Source organism: Hypanus sabinus, chromosome 18 (genome assembly GCF_030144855.1).
Source record: "Hypanus sabinus isolate sHypSab1 chromosome 18, sHypSab1.hap1, whole genome shotgun sequence".
NCBI lineage: Eukaryota > Metazoa > Chordata > Chondrichthyes > Myliobatiformes > Dasyatidae > Hypanus > Hypanus sabinus.
The window spans coordinates 12,090,118-12,114,922 of NC_082723.1; the positions used below are offsets into that span (position 1 = coordinate 12,090,118).

A 24,805-nucleotide genomic window follows, 5' to 3' on the forward strand; every position below is an offset into this window, starting at 1 on the left:
AATGAAGTTGGAAAAACTGCTGCTTTTAAAAGACATTTTAATGTTGGTTAGGTTTTTTTAGAAGGATCATCAAATTGTAATTTTGCTAAGATGGTTCTTCATAGCACAGTGTTTAATCATGGATACTATTTAATCAATTAATCTTTAAGTCTTTCTCAAGATAAAACATGGTGATTTTTTACTGAGAATATGAAGCTTATAAATGGAGACAGGAGCAATTTATTTTATGCCAGTTAAAATAGTTCACTAGAGTACACTTTCTTCATTATATGAAGATGAATTGGGAGTAAATGAAAACATGAATTGTACCATTATGGTTGGTCTGTATAGAATCACACAGCACAGGAGAAAGGGATTTAGCCTTCGAGTCCAGGCTGACACTTTGCAGAGTGATCCTTCTTTCCATAACCTTGCAGATTATTTGCTCCCAAGTGCTTTCCAGTTGACTTGTTGCCATAAGCCATAAAGGCATTGAGTTCCACTCTTTGCATTTCTTTTGTTTTAGAAAGCAGTGTTTTTTTCCTCGCATGACCTTTGTACATTTAGCTCATCACTTTAAATATGTGTTGCCTTGTATTTACAGCATCTGCAAATGGAAAATGTAGATCTCTATCAAATCTCCATCTATACTTATTAAATCTTTCATCCCTGTAATTGTTCTTTTGAATATCATCTTTATGACTGTGACATAGATCCTAAAAGCATGATACTCAGAGCTATTCTGTCACTTATGAAGATTTCTATACAAAACACCTTGTACTTGTGTTTTCCATATTAGCACTACTCATTCTTTCCACAAAGATAATATCACTTCACAATTTAAATTTCACCCACTTCTTGTCTGTTTGTTCTGATAGCTTTCCTTTGTCTTCCAGCAGTCTATTATTATACTTATCATTGTATTACAAGTTTGATGCTGCCTGGAAATATTGAAATTTTACCCTATACATCCATTGCCAAGCATCTGTCTCAAAAAAAACTAACAGCTGTACTATTAATACTCTGTGAGGGCATCGTATTTATTGCATTTATGTAATGGTTTTATTTACCATGTCTCCCATGTCAGGTTAAGGAATGGAGTCAAGTATTGTAAAGTCCTTAAACTTCCAGAGGTAGGTGATAAAAATAATCTTAAAGATTATTAAAATCTTTTCTTACTGATGTGGTTATCCAATTTATTAATCATTTATTCTTTAAAGCCATTCATATATATACCTAAGCATGCCCTTTGTAAATTGGTACATTCTGTATACAAGCCTGCTGACACAATTTATAAGTTAATTAAATTTGCTTGCCAGATTATTTCATTTCAAAACCAATTACAGGTCGTTCCCTGGTCATGAAAGGGTCAAAGCTGCATGTAGTCCACAGCAGCCAGCAAATCCATACCGGTGGTATATCAAGTACTTGTTTATGTGTAGGGTTGTACTCAAGTTGGTGTTCATGAACTGTGGAAAATCTGTATTTTTTGCCCATCACATTTCTTCTTGCCTTGAAAATATTGTGCAATAAGAACAGCATTACTATTGTAATAAAATTAACTATTTAAATTTGTAACCACTGAAATAATTTAATACTAGTAATGTAATACTTGTAAAGTTATCAAGGCTTGTTTTGTGTACAAGATCTTAGTATATTTATATTTGGGCTGAATAGTCTGTTTCCATACTATATTACTCAAGGTTAGGAGAATAGCAGCAAAAATTTGGTTCATGAAAATCATTTGACAACCACATTACATTAGTTAATAGTGTTAGTATTTGCATTAACCGTATAACAATTACAACACAGAAACAGGCCATCTTGGCCTTTCTAGTCCATGCTGAACGCTTACTCTCACCTAATCCCACTTACCTGCAGTCAGCCCATAACCCTCCACTCCTTTCCTGTCCATATACCTATCCAATTTTGCTTTAAATGACAATACCGAACTTGCCTCCACCACTTCTTCTGGAAGCTCATTCCACACAGCTACCACCCTCTGAGTAAAGAAATTCCCCCTCATGTTACCCTTAACTTTTGCCCCCTAAGTCTCAACTCATGTCCTCTTGTTTGAATCTCCCCTACTCTCAATGGAGAAAGCCTACCCACGTCAACTCTATCTATCCCCCTCATAATTTTAAGTACCTCTATCAAGTCCCCCCTCAACCTTCTACGCTCCAAAGAATAAAGACCTAACTTTTTCAATCTTTCCCTGTAACTTAGGTGCTGAAACCCAGGTAACATTATAGTAAATGTTGACACAAAACTATAATCAAGAGTCTTGCCAGAACAGATAAAGGTTTGTTTTCATAATATGCAAATATACACAAGCATTGTAATCAGATTTAAATTAGTGATAATTTTGAATCTTTACTTACTTACAGATTCTTTGTGTTCATTTGAAACGCTTTCGCCATGAAGTGATGTATTCCTTTAAAGTAAATAGCCACGTGTCTTTCCCACTGGAAGGCCTCGATCTTCGACCCTTCCTCTCAAAGGAGAGCCCTTCTCAAATTACAACCTATGATCTTTTATCAGTTATCTGTCATCACGGGACTGCAGGCAGTAAGTAAAGAGAACATAATTCTTTGAATCAGATCACATGAGACTTATAAAAGACATTTAATTTCCTAAAAATTAATAAATTTACACACCTCTTTATCCCACTGAATTATGCCTGTTGCTCATTTCCAGATTTCTGAATTTTCTGCAAGTGCTCCAGTTTCCTTCCACATTCCAAAAACATATAGGTTATTAGGTTAATTGGTCGTGGTTGTAATTCAGTGGCATGGGCTTATTGGTCCAGAAGGTCCTGTTACCATGCTGTATCTCTGAATAAAATAAAGATGTTTGAAACAGACTACCTCAACATACTTCAATACTAGTTGCCAACTGGAGTCTCCTTGAGCAATGGAGATCAGATATAATCCTGCATTCCCATTAATTTTGTGAAACTAATGTGTTTTAGCCTTCTAATTTAAGATCTATCCAACATTTAACATGGAGAATGTATAAACAGCTTTCTCCAAACTTCTAGGCCCAGAAGATTCAAGTACTTAATCAGTGAGTAAGAAATATAAATTCTACTCCTCTGAATTCAAAAGTTATTAGATTCAAATTATTATTTTTTTTTAAGTATTAAATCCTCACTCTGGTTAATTACAATAATTGGACATTTGAATTGAGCAGCCTTTGGAATGTGTTTGAATTTTCAGGAGTAGATGAAATCCAAATTGAAGATGGCCAGGTTGCAGGGCTTGAAGCTGACTGCTTGGGCAGTCGCTGTGAAGTTTTAAGGAAGAGATATATAATCTTATGATAGGGCCTTTTACTATGCTTGTAATACAAACTTGCGCTAAGACTGGTATCTTTACAGGTGGCCATTATATAGCCTACTGCCAGAATGTGATTAATGGTCAGTGGTACGAATTTGATGACCAGTATGTCACTGAAGTCCATGAGACAGTTGTACAGAATGCTGAGGCTTATGTCCTTTTCTACAGGTGAGGAACACTTGAAAATGGTTGAAATATGCATTTAAAACTTAATGACAAACACGAAAAAGTCTGTAGATGCTGAAAACCCAAAGCAGTGCATGCACACAATACTGGAGGAACTTATCAAGCCCGGCAGCATCTATGGAAAAGAGTAAGCAGTTGATGTTTTGGGACGAGACCCTCCATCGGGTTTGTTTTTTTCCAGTTGCTGGCTGGTTTGACAAGTTTTTTCCAGTATTTTGTGGGTGTTTCTTAAAATCTAATAACTTTAGATACTTGTGCAACTAATCTACCTAGTACTGTACTGAGTGATTGTTTAGCTGTTTAAAGTGGCATTTTGCAAGACAACACATGAGTTCAAAGCCAAACTGTTATTTTGTGAAGTCATAAAAGATGCCACAAGGTCTTTTGAAGAAGATCATGTAAGCCCATCCCTATTTCCCTGATGAGAAGAGTGGCATGGTAGTGTAGAGGTCAGTGTAATGCTATTAACGTGCCAGAAACCTGGGTTTAATTCTGCAGCTGAGTATAAAGAGTTTGTACTTTCTCCCTGTAACCACATGGGTTTCCTCCCGACCTGCTGCGTTCCACCAGCATTTTGTGTGTGTGCTTGAATTTCCAGCATCTGCAGATTTCCTCATGTTTTCCTCCTTGTGCTCCAGTTTTCTCTCACATTCCATCCAATGTAGTGGTTACTAGATTAATTAGTCATGTGGTTGTAATTGGGCAGCATGAACAATTTGGGCCAGAAAGGCCAATTACCATGCTGTAGCTCTAAATAAAAAACAGAATGAAGATGACTAGAACCTACTAATTTATCATGCCTCAATGCTCGTGAAGGCTCCTGATGAAGGGCCTTAGCTTAAAATGTCAACCTCTCCATAGATATTGTATAACTTGTTGACTTCCTCCAAAGCATTTTGTGTGTATTGCTTAAGATTTTTTGCAGAACTCCTTGTAATTGTGTTTATCATTGTAATGTTGTTTTTGTGGAACTTTGCTATTACTATGATTGATTACTGAGTTTCCTACATTCTCATGTCCCACAATCTTATGTTTAAATGCCCACAATTACCTAGCCTCTACCATTTTCTAGAGTGGAGAATTCCAACGGTTTGCTACCCTCTGCACCCCAGTTTTAAATGCTTGCTTGCATTCGGGTGGGATTGTTTCACTGTTGGAAGCATCATATCATTTGCCTCATCGTGCCCCCTGAGGATCTAATCTCATTTTTCTAAACTCCTAAAAATGTATACAGTCAGTCCTCCTTATCCACGAGGGATTGGTTCTGGGACCCCCCCCCCACCCCACAGATGCCAAAAAATGCGGATGCTCAAGTCCCTTATTTAACCTGTCTCAGTGCGGTGGACTTTAGGACCCAACGGAACTCTGAATCCGCAGTGTTTCAGCTCATGAAAATAATCACAATCACGATTGAAAATAAAGTGGAAATAATAAAGCAGTTGGAAAGAGGTGAAACACCATCGGTCATTGGAAAAGCATTAGGCTACAGTCAGTCAACGATTGGAACAATTTTAAAGGATAAAGTGAGAAAGGCCCTGCCCCGATGAAAGCTACAGTTATTACTAAGCAACGCAGTGGTTTAATTATTGAAATACATACATTTCTTAAGTGTTTTATATGTATAGAAAGGTACTATATACTAAGACAAACATTTGATTAACTGACGCTAAATAATACCGGATGTACCTGTTCCAACTTACTTAGTAAGAGAACTTGCAGGGTTTTTTTTCGATCCTGATCTGCAGTAACCTACGCACATTCTCCCGTATACTTTAAATCATCTCTAGATTACTTATAATACCTAATACAATGTAAATGACATGTAAATAGTTGTTATACTGCACTGTTTAGGGAATAATGACAAGAAAAAAAAAGTCTGTACATGCTCAAACAACAAGTGCTGGAGAGTAAACTTCCGGGTTTTCCCGATCCGCGGTTGGTTGAATCCGCGCATGCAGAACCCACGGATAAGGAGGGCCGACTGTATCTAATTTATTTAGCTGCTTATGATAGAACATTGTTATGTCAATTGGCTCCATTAAATCCATCTTAAAATGATACAGATTCTACAGGAAAAACACTACTGATATGAATATTTCAGATTCATATACTTGGTCATTAGATTTCCCTTTTGTTATTTGTACCATATAATTAAGTTAATTATCACATCATATACTTAAGATAGTTGTTAATCACTTAATTCCCTGATTTTTCAAAAAACATACTTAGTTCCTTTTTAAGTACTGCCAGGGAGGGGAATTTCAGATATTAGCCAGCCTCTACATGAAGAAGTTCTTGTGCACCTTATTTTTAAGTGACTTGCCTAACCTTGTTACTGTGTGCCGCAATTCAATATTCTCCCACGAGTGGAAGCATTCAGCATCCATCCTGTCATACCTTTTAAGGATTTTGTATGGTTCAATAAAAATCACTTTTTCAAAATCAAAGTAAATTTATTACGTAAGTACAGATATGTTACCGTGTACCACCTTGATATTAATTTTCTTGCAGGCATTTACAAGAAAATAAATAAAATAGAATTTATGAAAAACTATGCATAAAGACTGACAAACAACCAGTATGCAAAATAAGACAAATTGTGCAAATTTTTAAAAATTATACTGAGAACATGAGTTTTAGAGCCCTTGAAAATGAGTCTGTAGGTTGTGGAGTCAGTTAAGTTTTGGTGAGTGAAGCTATCCACGTTGTTTCAGGAGTCTGATGGCTTTAGATTGTTAACTGTTTCTGAACCTGGTGATTTGAGACACAAGGCTCCTGTACCCCTTGCCTGATGGTAGTAGCAAGAGGAGAGTATGGCCTGGATGGTGGGGTCCCTTGATGATAGATACTGCTTTCTTGTGTGACAGCGCAGCTTGTAGATGTGGTCAGTGGTGAGGAAGCCTTTAACGTAATGCACTTTCTGTGGACTTTATCATTCCTGGGCATTGGTATTTCCGTACCAGGCTGTGATGCAACCAGTCAGGATTCTGTACATCCATAGAAGTCTGTCAAAGTTTTAGGTATGCCAAATCTACACAAGCTTCTAGAAACTTCTTCAAGAAATACAGAGTAAGCTGCTTCTGGTAACTGAACCCTATAATCAGCAAATTTCTTTTGGAATACCTCCAATACCAGTATAGCCTGTCATAAATAGTGAGACCAAAACTGTGCACAGTATTCTGTAGATGGCCTCACTGGTATCCTGTATGATTGTAAAAAAAAATGTCCATATTTCTAAAGTCCAATCCTCTTGCAATAAAGGGCAATGTGCGACTTGTTTGAATTCTTCTGATTAAGGTCCTGTCCCAGCCAAAATACCTAAACAGTGTTCTTCAGAATCAGGTTTATTATCACTGGCATGTGTCGTGAAATTTGTTAACTTAGCAGCAGCAGTTCAATGCAATACATAATATAGAAGAAAAATAAATGTATAAATCAATTACAGAGTATGTATATTGAAGATAAAAAATCGTGCAAAAACAGAATAATATATGTTGAAAAAAATGAGGTGTTTATGGGTTCAATGTCCATTTAGAAATCAGATGGCAAAGGGGAAGAAGCTGTTCCTGAATCACTGAGTCTTCAGGCTTCTGTACCTCCTACCTGTTGGTAACAATGAGAAAAGGGCATGCCCTGGATGTTGTGAGTCTTTAATAATGGACGCTGCCTTTTTGAGACACTGCTCCTTAAAGGTGTCCTGGGTACTTTGTAGGCTAGTGCCCAATATGGAGCCAACTGAATTTATGACCCTATGCAGCTTCTTTCTTGTGCAGTAATGCCCTCCCCGTACCAGACAATGATACAGCCTGTCAGAATGCTCTCCATGGTACATCTACAGAAGTTTTGAATGTATTTGTTGACATACCAAATCTTTTCAAGCTCCTTATTAAGTATAGTTGCTGTCTTGCCTTCTTTATAGCTACATCGTTATGTTGGGATCAGGTTAAGTCTTAAGAGATCTTGGCATCTGGGAACCTGAAACTGCTCGCTCTCTCCACTTCTGAGGGAAAAATGATGGAGGCCGTGCTGGTGAAAATGGGTTTCTGTTTTCAGGAAAAGTGGACAGATGGGAAATTTGTGGAACCAAGAAGAAATCTTGAGTGATTTAAAGAGATCAGAGTTGTTGATAACATCCTTGAGGTAATCCATCCCTTCTCAACCTCAGTGCATCTGTTGATGCATTTAATTGTAACATCAGTCTCAAATTGAAGAGAAGAGGTGGAGGATGTTTGTTCCCAGTTAGTCTTTACAATGCCTCCTGAGATGGTGATGTGCCTCTCCTGTGAGATGTGGCAGTCTTGGGGGAACTCCCCTCTCCCGCAGAATCACATCTGCCAGAAGTGCTTGTGGCTGGGCTATCTGGAAGACCGTGTGAGGAATCTGGAGCAGCAGCTGGATGACCTTCGACTCATAAGGGAAAATGAAGCAGTCATAGATGAGAACTACAGGGAGGTAGTCACACCTAGGCTGCCGGAAGCAGGTCGTTGGGTGACACTTAGGGGGGGGGAAGCATAGGTGAGTAGACAGGTAGTGCAGAGCACCCCTGTAGCCATTCCCCTGAATAATAAGTTTACCGTCCTGGATACTGTTGGCGAGGACGACTGACCAGGTGTGAGCCACGGTGGCAGGGCCTCTGGTACTGAGTCTGACCCTGTTGTGCAGAAGGATGGGACGGAGAAGAGGAGAGCTGTCGTTATTGGAGACTATAGTCAGGGGAACAGAGAGGAGATTTTGTGGACGTGAGAAGGACACCCGCATGGTCTGTTGCCTCCTGGGTGCCAGGGTCCGGGATGTCTCTGACTGGGTGCATGACATCCTGGTACGAGAGGGAAAACAACCAGAAGTCGTGATACATGTTGGTATCAACAACATAGGCAGGAAGAGGGATGAGGCCCTGAAGTGTGAGTTTTGGGAACTAGGCAGAAGGCTGAAGAACAGGACCTCAAGGGTGGCATTCTCAGGATTGCTGCCAGTGCTATGTGATAGTGATGGTAAGAATTGGAGGAGATGGCAGTTGAATGCGTGGCTGAGGAGTTGGTGCAGGGGGCAGGGTTTTAGATTTTTGGATCATTAGGATCTCTTCTGGAGAAGGTGGGGCCTGTACAGATTGGATGGGTTGCACCTGAACTCGAGGGGGAGCAATATCCTTGCAGGTAGGTTTGCTAGCATGGTTCGGGGGGGGTTTAAACTAATTTGTGAGGGGGATGGGACCTGGAGCGATAGAGCAGTGAAAGAAGTGTATGGAGTAAAGCCAGATCTAACATAAAGAGAGGCTTTGAGGAAAAAGAAGCAGAATAAAGGGTGTAAAGGTAGTAAGGTAGAAGGGCTATATTGTGTGTACATCAATGCGAGAAGCATCAGGAACAAAGCTGATGAACTGAGAGCTTGGATACATACATGGAATTATGGAGACTTGGCTGGCACCAGGGCAGGAATGGATTCTCAATATTCCTGGATTTCAGTGCTTTAAAAGGGATAGAGAGGGGGGGAAAGGGGAGGAGGTGTGGTATTACTGGTCAGGGATACTACTACAGCTACAGAAAGGGCGGGTAATGTATCAGGACCCTCTTTTGAGTCAGTATGGGTGGAAGTCAGGAACAGGAAGGGAGCAGTTACTCTACTGGGGGTATTCTATAGTCCCCCTGGTAGCAGCAGAGATACCGAGGAGCAGATTGGGAGGCAGATTTTGGAAAGGTGCAAAAATAACAGGGTTGTTATCATGGGTGACTTTAACTTCCCTAATATTGATTGGCACTTCATTAGTCCAAGGGTTTAGATGGGGCAGAGTTTGTTAAGTGTGACCAGGATGGATTCCTGTCACAGTATGTTGACAGACCGACTAGGGGGAATGCCGTACTAGACCTAGTATTAGGTAACGAACCGGGTCAGGTCACAGATCTGTCAGTGGGTGAGCATCTGGGGGACAGTGATCACCGCTCCTTGACCTTTAGCATTATCATGGTAAAGGATAGAATCAGAGAGGACAGGAAATTTTTTAATTGGGAAGGGCAAATTATGAGGCTATAAGGCTAGAACTTGTGGGTGTGAATTGGAATGATGTTTTTGCAAGGAAATGTACTATGGACATGTGGTTGATGTTTAGGGATATCTTGCAGGATGTTAGGGATAAATTTGTCCCGGTGAGGAAGATAAAGAATGGTAGGGTGAAGGAACCGTGGGTGACAAGTGAAGTGGAAAATCTAGTCAGGTGGAAGAAGGCAGCATACACAAGGTTTAGGAAGCAAGGAGTAGATAGGTCTATTGAGGAATATAGGGTAGCAAGAAAGGAGCTTAAGAAGGGGCTGAGAAGAGCAAGAAGGGGACATGAGAAGGCCTTGGCGAGTAGGGTAAAGGAAAACCCCAAGGCATTCTTCAATTATGTGAAGAACAAAAGGATAGTAAAGGTAGGACCGATTAGTGATTAAAAGTGGGAAGCTGTGGAAGTGAGCGAGGTCCTCAATGAATACTTCTCTTCGGTATTCATCACTGAGAGGGAACTTGATAACGGTGAGGACAATATGAGTGAGGTTGATGTTCTGGAGCATGTTAATATTAAGGGAGAGGAGGTGTTGGAATTGTTAAAATACATTAGGACAGATAAGTCCCCGGGGCCTGACGGAATATTCCCCAGGCTGCTCCACGAGGTAAGGGAAGAGATTGCTGAACCTCTGGCTAGGATCTTTATGTCCTCGTTGTCCACGGGAATGGTACCGGAGGATTGGAGGGAGGCAAATGTCGTCCCCTTGTTCAAAAAAGGTAGTAGGGATAGTCCGGGTGATTATAGACCAGTGAGCCTTATGTCTGTGGTGGGAAAACTGTTGGAAAAGATTCTTAGAGATAGGATCTATTGGCATTAAGAGAATCATGGTCTGATCAGGGACAGTCAGCATGGCTTTATGAAGGGCAGATCATGTCTAACAAGCCTGATAGGTGACCAGGTATATAGATGAGGGTAGTGCAATGGATGTGACCTACATGGATTTTAGTAAGTTCCACACGGTAGGCTTATTGAGAAAGTGAAAAGGCATGGGATCCAGGGAAGTTTGGCCAGGTGGATTCAGAATAGGCTTGCCTGCAGAAGGCAGAGGGTTGTGGTGGAGGGAGTACATTCAGATTGGAGGGTTGTGACTAGTGGTGTCCCTCAAGGATCTGTTCTGGGACCTCTACTTTTCGTGATTTTTATTAACAACCTGGATGTTGGGGTAGAAGGGTGGGTTGGCAAGTTTGCAGACGACACAGAGGTTGGTAGTGTTGTGGATAGTATTGAGGATTGCTGAAGATTGCAGAGAGACATTGATAGGATGCAGAAGTGGGCTGAGCAGTGGCAGATGGAGTTCAACCCGGAGAAGTGTGAGGTGGTACACTTTGGAAGGACAAACTCCAAGGCAGAGTACAAAGTAAATGGCAGGGTACTTGGTAGTGTGGAGGAGCAGAGGGATCTGGGGGTACCTGTCCACAGATCCCTGAAAGTTGGCTCACAGGTAGATAGGGTAGTTAAGAAAGCTTATGGGGTGTTAGCTTTCATAAGTCGAGGGATAGAGATTAAGAGACGCCATGTAATGATGCAGCTCTATAAAACTCCAGTTAGGCCACACTTGGAGTACTGTGTCCAGTTCTGGTCGCCTCAGTATAGGAAGGATGTGGAAGCATTGGAAAGGGTACAGAGGAGATTTACCAGGATGCTGCCTGGTTTAGAGAATATGGATTATGATCATGGATTAAGGGAGCTAGGGCTTTACTCTTTGGAGAGAAGGAGGATGAGAGGAGACATGATAGAGGTGTACAAGATAATAAGAGGAATAGACAGAGTGGACAGCCAGCACCTCTTCCCCAGGGCAACACTGCTCAGTACAAGGGGACATGTCTTTAAGGTAAGGGGAGGGAAGTTCAAGGGGGATATTAGAGGAAGGTTTTTCACTCAGAGAGTGGTTGCTGCGTGGAATGCACTGCCTGAGTCAGTGGTGGAGGCAGACACACTAGTGAAGTTTCAGAGACTACTAGATAGGTATATGGAGGAACTTAAGGTGGGAGGTTATATGTGAGGCAGGGTTTGAGGGTCAACTTTCCCAACTGCCCAATTTTCCTAAAAGCAGAAAACCATTTTCAGCAGCACTGTTGGCCTCCACTATTTTCCTCATTACACCCCTCCCATAGTCTAATTTTTCAGACGCCTTACTTTGATAACTGGAGAAGCAGACATTTCTTTTAATTAAATATTTGTAAAGTCTGATTCTACAGACTCTGTCCTACCCACAATCCCACCCTGGGAACTATCTGAAAAAGAATCATTCATTAGCAATTTTAGTTGTTCAGATGAGCTTCAGAGGATGCATCTGAATAGTTTATTTTCACCTCTGTAATGCCACCCTACTTTGTACCGGATGGCTACAATTCTCATATACGCATTTTTGTTACTCTATAATTGATTTCAGCCTGCCTTGTAAACTTTTTGGTGGCCAGCTAACCCTTCACCCTGTGTTTGCTGGCCTGCATTGATTCACAATTAAGCAGATTAATTTTAAACCACTCCACTTTTCTTTCAAATCCCATAATGACCTTGCTGCTTCCTGTCTCTGAAATCTTAATGCAACCTATTGGTGACAGTGGCCATTCTTCTGTTCTGACCTTTCGATCATCTGCAAATATTACCTGCCATTTGTTTGTCCTCTAAGGTTGCAAACTCTGAAAGTTCCTTTCTAAACCCCTCAGCTTTTATTTAATTTTAAGGCAAATCCCTGACAACCTTTTTCACATCTCTTTAACACTCCAAAGAAACATATTTCCTCACAGGATGATGTGCACAAGGAATAAGCTGCTAGAGGAAGTGGGTGAGACAGGGTACAATAATATCATTTAAGAAACTCTTGTATAGTTACATGAAGGGGAGACATCTGGAGGGATATGAGCTGAACACAAGAAATTAATACTAGCTAGATGGACAACATGGCCAGATGGGCTCGTTGGACTTGCATCTGTTCAGTTTTGACTATGACATCTACCTATGTATTTAGGTGTCAAATCTTGGTTGACAACAATCTGGTAAACCCATTGTGCACTTTTGCTAGTGGTGTGCTATATAAACAGGAAGTTGTTTTTCATTAAGTATTTATAGTTTTTTAATTAATCAAGTCTGTGATTAGATCCTTGGAGAGAACTTAAAATTGTAAGTTTGATTACCAAGGAGTGACTTAAAATTGAACAAATAGACAAAAACTGGAGACATTTCTCTACACGTTTTATGATTATTTGTTCTGGTGAATGAACACTGCCATTAACTATCAGTTTCTGTCTACAAATGGTGCTTAATCTTCTGACTAGCTCCAGAATTCAGTATTTTGCTTTTGTTGGAAATTTATTAGGGGATTAGGAGGAATCAGTGCTTGATCTTAAGTATGTTAAAATTTACTCTATTAAATTTCAGCTCCATTTAGTGACTGCCAAGTTCACAGGACTTACAGATTGATTTTGCTACAGGAGATGGGCATTTAAGATTAAATGCTGAAAATATGTCTGCCTTTCAAAATTACAGTTGATATTTATCACTGATTTTTAAACCACTTATTTATAGTGCAAGCCTGCACATATTCAAGCTTTAGTTTCCAAAGTAACGACTTACATCCTAAAGTACATATTTGTTTAATGGACAATGATTAAAAATTAAATACGTGTATTTTGAAAACTGATTTTCTGCAAGAGACGCAGTACGGAATCTCCAGAGTTACAGGAAGAGGTTATCAAAAGAAGCAGGACACAATTATCAGAGCAGATAGACCGGATATTAGTTTGAGTTTTCAAAATTTGATGTGTATTTCTTCATGGCCAATTTTTTTTCACCATCCACTTCTGAAGGTTCAAGTTTGCACGGGTTTATATTTGTACAGTTAGTCTTTGTATAATTCTGTAATCAGATGGGTGGATCTTTAATTTTACAAGAGAAGGTTGCCTCTACTGAAATGATTCCAGAGTGTCCCTTGTGCATCATAATTAGCTTAATAAAAATATATGGAAGATACTGCTCAAACAGGTATGCTTTTTACCAATGTTCTGAATGATCCAAGTCAACAAATGCCATCTCAGTTTCAGAAAAGTTTAACTAAGTCAAATCTAGGTAACATTTCTATGTTTTCTGTAATGTATTAATTTGTTCTGCATCTGCAGGATACCATTTTAAAGGAAGCTGTGTATTCTTGTTATCCATTTTGAAACTGATGTATAATATGGTTACCTGAAAGGCATTGTATTTTTTTGTGCGGAACAATCAAGATTTCGGATTTAACTTGCACTTTTCTACCTTCCCTCTTGTAAGTTGATATTTCTTTGAATATATTTTGCAGAAAGAGTAGTGAGGAAGCAGTGCGTGAGAGACAAAAGGTCGTAGCTTTGGCCAACTTGAAGGAACCCAGCCTCCTCCAATTCTACATCTCCAGAGAGTGGTTAAATAAATTTAACACCTTTACTGAACCAGGGCCAATCACAAACCACACCTTCCTTTGTTTACATGGAGGTCAGTAGCCTGCGGAAAATGGTAACTCTGGCACCTGCATCTGAACAATCGTCATTTTCATTATCTTTGCCTTGAAATTCCACCCCGCTCTCAGATTTACTTGGTCCGTCACCTCTCTACCTCCTCTATCTATCTGTCTGTCTCTCTCAAAAAAATAATGCTATACCCTTCTCTCAGTTCCTCAGTCGCTGCCACACCTTTTCTCAGGATTAGGCTTTCCATTCTTGAACATCTGAGATGTCTTTTTTCAAAAATAACATTTCCCTTCCATCACTATCATTGCTGATCTCATCTCATCATCCTGCTGCCATAACAGGGATAGGTTCCCCTTGTCCTTACCTACCACCCTACTAGCTTTTGTATCCAACACATCATTCTCTGCAACTTCCACTTATCCCTCCCCACTGATCTCTGCCCTGTATTTGTCTTGTAAGAGTGACAAGTGCTACACCTACCCCAACACCTTCTCCTCACTACCATTCAGGTGAGGCAACATTTCATCTGCGGTCTGTTGGTGTCTTCAATAGTATCCAGTACTCCCGGCACAGCCTCCTCTACACTGAAGAGACCTAATGCAGATTGCTAGATTGCTTTGTCTAGCATCCTTCTCTGTGTGCCGCAAAAAGCAGGAGCCCCCAGTGGCTACCTATTTCAGTTCAACCTCCCATTCCCACACTGACATGCCTGTCCATGGCTGCCTCTACTATTCAATGAGGCCAAACTCATCTCATATTCTTTCTGGGTTGCCTCGAACTTGATGGCATCTTCTAAGTTTCGCTTTCTTTAACTTTCAGTAATTATCTCCCTCCCGCCCACCCAGCATTCTCTCTTTTTCCATTTCCCATTCTGGTTACTCTTCTCACCTTGCTCATCACGTCCTTCTGGGTCTCCCCTTTATTCCATAGTCCACTGTCCTCTCCTAATAGATTGCTCCTTCATCAGCTCTTTTAACTCTTCCATCTATCACTTCCATGCTTCATACTTCAACCCTTACCTCACTTGGTCTTACCTATCACCTGCCAGCTTTCACTCCTTCCTCTCCCCCACCACCTTATTCTGGCTTCTACCCCCTTCCTTTCCAGTCCTGATGAAGGGTTTTGGCCCAAAACGTTGACCCTCCATAGATGCTGCCTGGCTTGCTGAATTCCTCCAGCATTTTGTGTGTGTTGCCCAAATAATCTGCCTCTTTTTCTCTCCTACATTGTCAGTGTCTCACTCTAGCTCTTTCTCTTGATTTTTTTTTCTTTAATCCTTCTGCTCTTGTGTATACTCAGAACGTATTTCAAAACTAAATTAGGACAATGTTGGTATCTACTGAGCTGAACAAATGGTTTAGAGGTATGAGTTCAAATCCCTCAATAACAGAATTTAATTTCAAATAGTTAAACATATTTAGGATTTAAAGTGAAATCATTATAACAATGGCCATAAAGCAACTTCGTTATTTATAAAGTTCCATCTGGGCTTTTGGGGAAGGAAATCTGCTCTTATTCCGTTTGGATTATATGTAACTACGTACCCACAGCAAAGTATTTGATTCTTAACTGTAATTTAAAATGACTTAACATGTCAATCGGTTATAGAATCCTAGCACTGAAACAGGCCCTTTCTCCCATTGAGTTTGGGTCTAAGAAACAGTCTAATCAAAGAAAAACTGAGAACCACAAATCCTTTACTTTTGCCTCCTTTTGGTAGTTGTTTAAACTACAAATAGTTGTTTGTAATTGTACAAAACCTTCAGTTTGGAAAAAGTACTTGAACTGGCTTGTTAAGAATCACCAATCCAGTTGTTTATTTGAAGATAATGGTGGAAAAACAACTGAAAAATGTAACTTTACTAATTAAATATCCTGCTGCTTATAATTTTAATTACTGTGGCTCATGCCTGCAATTATCTGAGGGTTTATTTTATTGCTTTTCTTGGATGATTTGTTATTCTATTGTAACTTTTATTTGTTGTCAGTAATTGTTAATATAAGGAAAGGACTGTTGCATGCAATAAAGCAGAAGTTAAAAGTGTAGCAACCTGGGACTTTGCTCTAAAACAAACAATTGTAAGTAAACCTCAGACATTCTTAAATTGGAACTTATGTATTTTTGAGCAGTGGAAAATAGTGGAAGGCATGCTTACTTGCCTTGGGAAATGTCACCCAAAAAGTGCAAAATGTTTAAAGCTGCTGAATTCTTCCTTCCATTTTGTGCAGAACAGTGACGTGGTCTCCTATTTTCAAAATTACTGTGAGTGCCCCTTTTTTTTTGACAGGTATTCCTCCAAATAAATACCATTACATTGATGATCTGGTAGTAATTCTTCCCCAAAATGTTTGGGAATATCTCTACAATAGGTAAGTAGAATGCAATTTCTCAGAATGGACTTTTGCGATTTGTTATATATATAAAAAAAGTATTTTAACAGCATTTTTGTATTTTTAAAAACAGGTTAGTTAATCATATCACTAAGTCAGGTTCAGTCTGAATAACAGCCTTTCGTTTCCAAAAGTATTCACTTTTGTATATTTTTTTTCATCAGCTATTTTGGAGAGGCTGATCAGAACTACCTAATTCCTGATACAAAATTATATAAGTAATGATACTATTTTTTATGGCTGGCAACCATTTTAGACTTACTCAGAGCATTGTGTGCATTGGACATTCTTGCCTTGGAATGGATATATAGATGTTGATGATTCTAGTATCAGATGGAAGACCGAATAAATCTCAGTTGTGTACAATAGAGATAAAGAAATTAAAGTTAAGTTGTGAAGTTGTAAAGTTAAGAAATTAAAGTTGTGTGTGGAAGGTCATGTTTGACAAATCTTACTGAATTTTTTGAAGAGGTTACGAGGAAAGTTGACGAGGGTAAAGCAGTGGATGTTGTCTATATGGACTTCAGTAAGGCCTTTGACAAGGTTCAGCACGGAAGGTTAGTTAGGAAGGTTCAATCGTTAGGAATTAATATTGAAGTAGTAAAATGGATTCAACAGTGGCTGGATGGGAGATGCCAGAGAGTAGTGGTGGATAACTGTTTGTCAGGTTGGAGGCCGGTGACTAGTGGTGTGCCTCAGGGATCTGTACTGGGTCCAATGTTGTTTGTCATATACATTAATGATCTGGATGATGGGGTGGTAAATCGGATTAGTAAGTGTGTAGATGATACTAAGGTAGGTGGCGTTGTGGATAATGAAGTAGGTTTTCAAAGTTTGCAGAGAGATTAAGGCCAGTTAGAAGAGTGGGCTGAGCGATGGCAGATGGAGTTTAATGCTGATAAGTGTGAGGTGCTATATTTTGGTAGGAATAATCCAAATAGGACATGCATGGTAAATGGTAGGACATTGAAGAATGCAGTAGAACAGAGTGATCTAGGAATAATGGTGCATAGTTCCCTGAAGGTGGATAGGGTGGTGAAGAAAGCTTTTGGTATGCTGGCCTTTATAAATCAGAGCATTGAGTATAAGAGTTGGGATGTAATGTTAAAATTGTACAAGGCATTGGTAAGGCCAAATTTGGAGTATTGTATACAGTTCTGGTCACCGGATTATAGGAAAGATGTCAACAAAATAGAGTACATACAGAGAATATTTACTAGAATCTTACCTGGGTTTCAGCACCTAAGTTACAGGGAAAAATTGAACAAGTTGGGTTTTTATTCTTTGGAGTGTAGAAGATTGAGGGGGGACTTGATAGAGGTATTTAAAATTATGAGGAGGATAGATAGAGTTGACGTGAATAGGCTTTTTCCATTGGGAGTAGAGGAGATTCAAACAAGAGGACATGAGTTGAGACTTAGGGGGCAAAAGTTTAAGGGTAACACGAGGGGGAACTTCTTTACTCAGAGAGTGGTAGCTGTGTGGAACGAGCTTCCAGTAGAAATGGTAGAGGCAGGTTCAGTATTGTCATTTAAAGCAAAATTGAATAGGTACATGGACAGGAAAGGAATGGAGGGTTATGGGCTGAGTGCGGGTCAGTGGGATTAGGTGAGAGTAAGCGTTCGGCACGGACTAGAAGGGCTGAGATGGCCTGTTTCCGTGTTGTAATTGTTATATGGTTATATGGTTAACATGATTGAGGTCTTTAAAACAGTAAAAAGAAATTAGCAGGATAGGCATAACTTCCCTTTAATTTGTTTTAACCAAAGGGAAGGCCTTTATAATTAGAATTAAGCTTTGGGAAAGAAAATCTGATTTAAAGTAAAAAGACAAATGGATAATGTCGTAAGGATATTATACTGATATGAATCCACATCAATCAGTATATTTAAAAATATCACGCATTTGTTTGAAAAGTAAAGCTATTGAGGATTAAGGAGATAGTTTGGAGAATTGGGTTTAACGTGATAAAAATATCCTTGCCTAACAATAATTTTGGCATTCTTCCTGATTATCTAACAAAATTGCTGTATGTCTCAATGTTCTTGTCTTGATTGTGGCAGGTTTGGTGGTGGCCCTTCTGTGAACCATTTATACATCTGTTCCATTTGCCAAGTAGAAATTGAGGCACTTGCTAAAAGGAGGAAAATGGAAGTAGACACTTTTATAAAGGTCAGAGATCATTGTGCATCAATATAAAGGGAATGGAGGGCTAGATTTTTCACAGAATTTTACCATTGTTAATTGTAGAATGACCTTAAATATTTGAGAACATTGAGTTAGTTTTAATCGATAATCATTAAAATCATGGTACAACTGATAAATGTTTCTACATCTCACACCCATGCATCACTTCAAAATGTGCATTCTGCTCCTAATTTTCTATCTCAGCCTCTGTCTTGAGCCAGAGTTGGAGTACAGCCTTGGACACATTCCTCCATTCCAGCAGTTGGCAATTGTAAAACAATGGCTCAGTAGACCTGATGAATGAATTATAACTTCTGTACTTACAAGTGTATGCTGTATTGCTCTGAAATGAAATTAAGTACTTTGGATATAGATTGAGTTTCAGCAAAAGAAGTTTTTTTAAGTGGGTATGACCCAACAAAAGGAGACTGAATAATGTTCTCAGGATAGGTATTATTGGAAAGAATGTTATTATTTATTAGAAAAGTGGTTTTCAGATGCAAACCCTTGTTCTGCCTTAAAAGTTTAACAGAGCCATTATGGTATAAACACTTTTTTTGAACTCTCTTGCAATTGCTATTTTGTCTGTATTATTTCTAAATTTAATTATTTCTCATTTTAATTCTTCATCCAACCACGCAATTGACCAGGTGTGAAAGAGGTTCAAGGAGAATGTGGAGGAATGGCAGTTGGGTGGTGTTGGGGATAATTTGAGTTCATACAGTCATCACTAAATTGTCATGGACAGGAATGTAAAATAATCAGAAAGGGTAATTGAAAGTTGCCCTAGTATGTACTATAGAAGCCTTTATAAAAAGGGTAGATGATTTTAATACAGAAACAGAAAGTTGCACTTAGATCAAACCACAAGTAGAGTGTATGCATTAGGAACATGATTATAGGGAGACTTGAGTGGAATTTTGAAGATATTAAGGAAATCAAATAAATTGGATACAGAGCAACTATTTCCTTTGGTTGGAGAGTGCAGGACTAGGGAACATATTCTAAAAATAGTATCATACCATCCTGAAATAAAATTTGTATGTAAGAAATTATGGTAGAAATATGAAATTCTATTCTGCGTATGGGTATAAAACTTTAACAATCCATAATTTAAACAGTAAAACTAATTGCAGCCTCTTTTTTAAAAAAATCTTTCCATTTAACCCAAAATGAAAGAAATACTGAGAGCACTCACCTAGTTCCCAGTCAGGCAGTGTGTTCATTAAATGAAGAGAATTTCTAATTTATGTAGTGTTTTAGAACACATTAGAAAAGTTCATGGGTATAATTTCACAGTGACAGTAGTTGGAAACTTTTAGTGTGTTAACTTTAAACTTAAGATTTTTGGATTTTAGTTGAACAAAGTTATTAAGAGATCACTTTGAATGGTAGATCAGATCTGAGGGCCCAAATAGCTTATTGCTATTCCTAAATTAATTGTCATAAGCACAGAAACAGGCCCTTTGGCCCATCTAACCTGTGCCAAACTACTAATCTGACTAGTCCCGTCAACCTACACACGGACCAAAGCCTTTCATACCCCGCTCATCCATGTACTTATTCAAATTTCTCTTAAATGTTGAAATTGACCCCATATCCACAACTCCACTGGCAGCTTGTCCCACACTCTTAACACCCTCTTAATGAAGAAGTTCCCCTTCGTGTTCCCACTAAACATTTCACCTTTGACCCTTAACCCTTAACCACAAGTTGTAGCTTTACTCAACCTCAGTGGAAAAAGCCTATTTGCATTACCCTATCTATACCTCTCAATTTTGTGCTCCTCTATCAAATCTCCTCTCAATCTGCTATGTTCTAGGAATAAAGTCCTAACCAATTTAGCCCTCCCGCTCACTCTGTAAGACCTATCCTGGTTGGTCCTTCTAAAGTGCAACTCCTCACACTTGTCTGCATTAACTTTTCATCCCATTTTTCAAACTGGTCCAGATTCTGCTGCAAGCTTTGATAGTCTTCCTCACTGTCTACTACATCACAGTCTTGGTGTCATCCGCAAATTTGCTGATCCAGTTTACCATCCAGACTGATGACATAGATGACAAACAGCATCAGACCCAGCACAACCCCTGCTGAATACTGCTAGTCACAGCCCTCTAGTCAGAGAGGCAACCATCTATAACCACTGTCTGGCTTGTTCTGCAGTGCCAATGTCTAACCCAGTTTACTATGGCATCTTGAATGCCAAGCAACTGAACCTTCTTAACCAACCTCTCATGCGGAACTTTATCAAGGGCCTTGCTAAAGTCCATGGAGACAATGCCCACTACCTTGCCTTCATTAACTTTTCTGGTAACTTCTTCAAAAAAACTACAAAATTAGACACAACCTCCTATGCACAAAGCTATGTTGACTATCTCCAATCAGTTCCTGTCTATCCAAATACTCATATATCTGGTCCCTTAGAATATCTTCCAATAACTGGCCCATTACTGAGGTCAGGACACAGGCCTATAATTTCCTGTCTTATTCTTAGAGTCTTTTTTAAACAACGAAACAATATTAGCTATCCTCCAGTCCTCTGTCATCCCACCCTTTTTGGGTAAGGATGTTTTAAGCATGTCTGCTTGAGCCACTGAAACTTATGGACTACACAGTCCAAGGGAGTACCTTGTCAGGCCCTGGGGATTTATCCACAGTAATTTGCCTTAAGACAGCAAACACCACCTCCTCTGTACTCTGTGTAGACCTCGCTTCTGCATTGCTGCACATCCATAGAGTCTTTGTCTCTCAAGCAAATACAATGCAAAAAATCTATTTAAGATCACCCCGATTTCTTTTGGTTCCATACATAGATTACCACTCTGATCTTCCAGAGGACCAATTTTACCCCATTTGCATGTAATATATCTGTAGAAGCCCTTAGGATTCTCCTTCACCTTGTCTGTTATAGCACCCTCATGTTTTCTTTTAGCTTTCATGAATTCTTTCTTAAGTGTTCTCTTGCATTTCTTATACTCCTCAAGTACCTTATTTGTTCCTGTTTGTCTATACCTGCTATGCACCACCTTTTTCTTAACAAGGGCCTCAACATCTCCCAAAAACCAAGGTTCCCCGAATCTGTTTCTCATGCCTTTTATTCTGACACGAACATTTACAGAAACTCTATACTCTCAAAATTTCATTTTTGAAGGCCTACCACTTACTAAGTACACCTTTGCCAGAAAACAACCTATTCTAATCCTCACATGCCAGATCCTTTTAATAGCGTCAAAACTGGCCTCTCTCCAATTCAGAATCTCAACTCGAACACCAGACCTAGCCTTTTCCATAATTACCTTGAAACTATTGGCATTATGATTATTCGATAAAAGGTGTTCCCCTACTTAAATTTCTGTCATCTGCCCTTTCTCATTCTCTAAGAGGAAATCTAGTATCACACTCTCTCTAGTTGGGACACCTGTGTATTGATTATGGAAACCTTCCTAAATACATTTGACAAACTCTTTCCCATCCAGCCCTTTTACAGTATGGGAGTTGCAGTCAATAAGTGGAAGGTTAAAATCACCTATTACAACCTTACATTTTTCACAGCAGTCTGCAGTCTGTTGGCTGTTCTTTGACATAGTCTTGTTAATGTGGTCATACCTTTCTTATTCCTCAGTTCTACCCATAAAGTCTCACTAGATGATCTCTGTGGTCTATCCTCTCTGAGCACTGCTGTGGCATTTTCCATGACTAGTAATGCCACCTCTAACCCTATAATCCCTGCAACTGTCACGTCTAAAACAATGGAACCCTAGAATATTGAGCTGCCAATCATGCTCCTTCTGCAGTTGTCTCACTAAAGGCTACAATGTCATAACTCTACGTGCTGATCCATGCGTTAAGCTCATCTGCCTTTCCTACAATACTCCTTGCTTTGAAATACACACAGCTTAGAACTTTAGTCCTACCATGTTCAATTCTTTGATTCCTAACCTGGTATGTAGGCTTAACAGCATCTTCCTCCACCAGCACTCCACTAGCTGCTCTGGCACTCTGGTTCCATTCCTGTGCAACTTTGGTTTAACTCCCCCACCCCCAATGCAGCACTAGCAAGCTTTCCCACTAGGATATTAGTCTCCCTGCAGTTCAGGTGCAAAATGGCCCTTCTGTACACGTCCCACCTATCCTGGAAGAGAGCCCAGCGACTCAAAAATCTGAAGTCCTTCCTCCTGCACCAACTCCTTAGCCACATATTAAACTATATGATCTTCCTATTTCTGGCCTCAGTAGCACGTGGCATGGGTAGCAATCCTGAGATCACAACCCTGGGGTCTTGTGCTTTACCATAGCACCTAACTCCCTGAACTCACTTTGCAGGACCTTGTTACCCATTCTAACAATGTCATTGGTACTAATGTGGACCACAACCTCTGACTGCTCACCCTCCCATTTAAGAATGCTATAGACTTGATCCGAGATGTCCCTGACCCTGACACCCGGAAGGCAATAAATCATATGGGAATCTCATTCTTATCCACAGAGCTTCCTTTCTGTTCCCCTAATCCCCATCACTATAGCTCACCTCTTCTCTCCATTTCCCTTATAAGCCACAGAGCCAGATGCAGTGTCAGAGACATGACCACTGTGGCTTTTCTCTTAGGTCATTCCCCCTCCCCACCAGTATCCAAAGTAGTATACCTGTTGTTAAGGGGAAGGGCCACAGGCGAACTCTGCAAGGGCTGCCTCTCACCTTTCCCCCTCCTGACTATCACCCTGTTACCGTGTTCTACTCCTTGGGAGTAACTACCTCCTTGAATGTTCAGTCTGTCAGCCTTTCAGCTGTCCAAATGATTCGGAATTTATCCAGTTCCAGATCCAACTCCTTAATATAGTCTGTTAGAAGCTGCAACTGAATGCACTTCTTGCAGATGTAGTTGTCAGGGACACTAGAGGTCTACCCTGCCTTCCTACATCTTGCAAGAGGAGCATTCTACTATCCTGCCTGGCACTTCCATTGCTGTAAATGTACAGTAAGAAAGAAGGAAGTAATAAATAACAAAAAAAATATCTGTGACCAATGTCTGTTATCACCAAAGCCTTGAACTAAAGCTTCAATTTCCCACTCCAGGACAGGCCCACTCACACAATGGCCTCTCTGCTTAAATCTAACTTCCTTTTATTCGTCCTTGCTAAGTGCCTAATTATGCACAATCCAATATCTTCTTGGGAAATGGTGGGCAAAATGTGTCCACTACTTCCACTTGCTTCTTTCAAACACTCTCTCCCACTTTGCAATCTGATGATTCCTCAAGGTTATGGCATGCTAAATTCCTACCTAATTTTATGGACTGAATGCAGTACAGTATTATATAATTCCAAATCAAAGTTTCCTAAATGTGGGCAAATTCCTCAAGTACATTTTAGAAAATATATGATTTTAAAGAATGAATCAGCAAAGCTAAAACTGCCCTGTGGAAGTGATGTTGCATTCCATTAAACTGCAACATATTTTACAAGAGCAAGAATAAACAAGTACTTGTAAAAAGGTTTTATTACAAGGATACAAATCATTAACCCCTCATGGAATAAAACAAGCAGAGTGAATATGCCTACTTGTATCTTTGTTTTCCTTTTTTGACTTGCTGAGGCTGAATCCACTTTCAGTTGAAAGTTTGTGGCTCTTGAAGTCTCCTCACTACTTATAATGTCAAAGTAAGGAAATAAGCCAACAGTGTAGCATGAGGCGAGAAAAGATATCCAACATAGATAAGTTTGTATGCATTATAATTGAACAGTATTTACATTTAGCCCATTGTTCCTGTACCAGTTCTGTGAAAAAGCTATATAGTTGGTCCCAGTCCCAGTTTCCTCAATTTAATGTCTAACCCATATAGCTAGATTAGGTTTTGCTTTGTGAGCCAAGGTTCTGTGTGAGAAAATTTAGTTGAGGAAATAAACGCACTGCATCTATATAATGTTGTTGAGAACACCATTGCCTGCACAAGTTGAATCTTTGTACGTAAAGGCAGATTCCTGTTCCTGAGGATCTTCTCTAAATCCTTCATGGCTGCTCTGCCAAGGATGATTCTTCATTGAATTTCTTTTATATACTTAGAAAGTTAGTTTTATATCCGTAGAAGTCAATGGAAGTCAACAGCCACCGTGTTGTGTGATGGAATGCTAAGCTGTACATCGCACCCAGATGTTAACATCAACAGCTGTCAGGGTGCAGAGGCAATCAGAAACAAATTGACTCCCATTCACTGACTTTTTTTCCACTGGGCTAAGGACATATTTAC

General features: G+C 39.6%; 1 protein-coding gene across 3 annotated transcripts in view; it reads left to right on the forward strand.

The window, feature by feature from the left end:
• Positions 1 to 24,805, forward strand: part of usp20 (ubiquitin specific peptidase 20) — an 84,107-nt gene that overhangs the window by 41,509 nt on the left and 17,793 nt on the right. For all 3 annotated transcript variants that reach the window (XR_009516448.1, XM_059993660.1, XM_059993659.1), the window contains exons 16-21: positions 1,067 to 1,112; positions 2,367 to 2,547; positions 3,359 to 3,485; positions 13,838 to 14,007; positions 16,271 to 16,352; positions 18,437 to 18,545. Coding sequence is in view for 2 of the 3 variants with exons in the window: in XM_059993660.1 (XP_059849643.1) it covers positions 1,067 to 1,112; positions 2,367 to 2,547; positions 3,359 to 3,485; positions 13,838 to 14,007; positions 16,271 to 16,352; positions 18,437 to 18,545 (715 nt within the window). In the remaining variant the exon portion in view is untranslated. The remainder of the gene's footprint in view (positions 1 to 1,066; positions 1,113 to 2,366; positions 2,548 to 3,358; positions 3,486 to 13,837; positions 14,008 to 16,270; positions 16,353 to 18,436; positions 18,546 to 24,805) is intronic.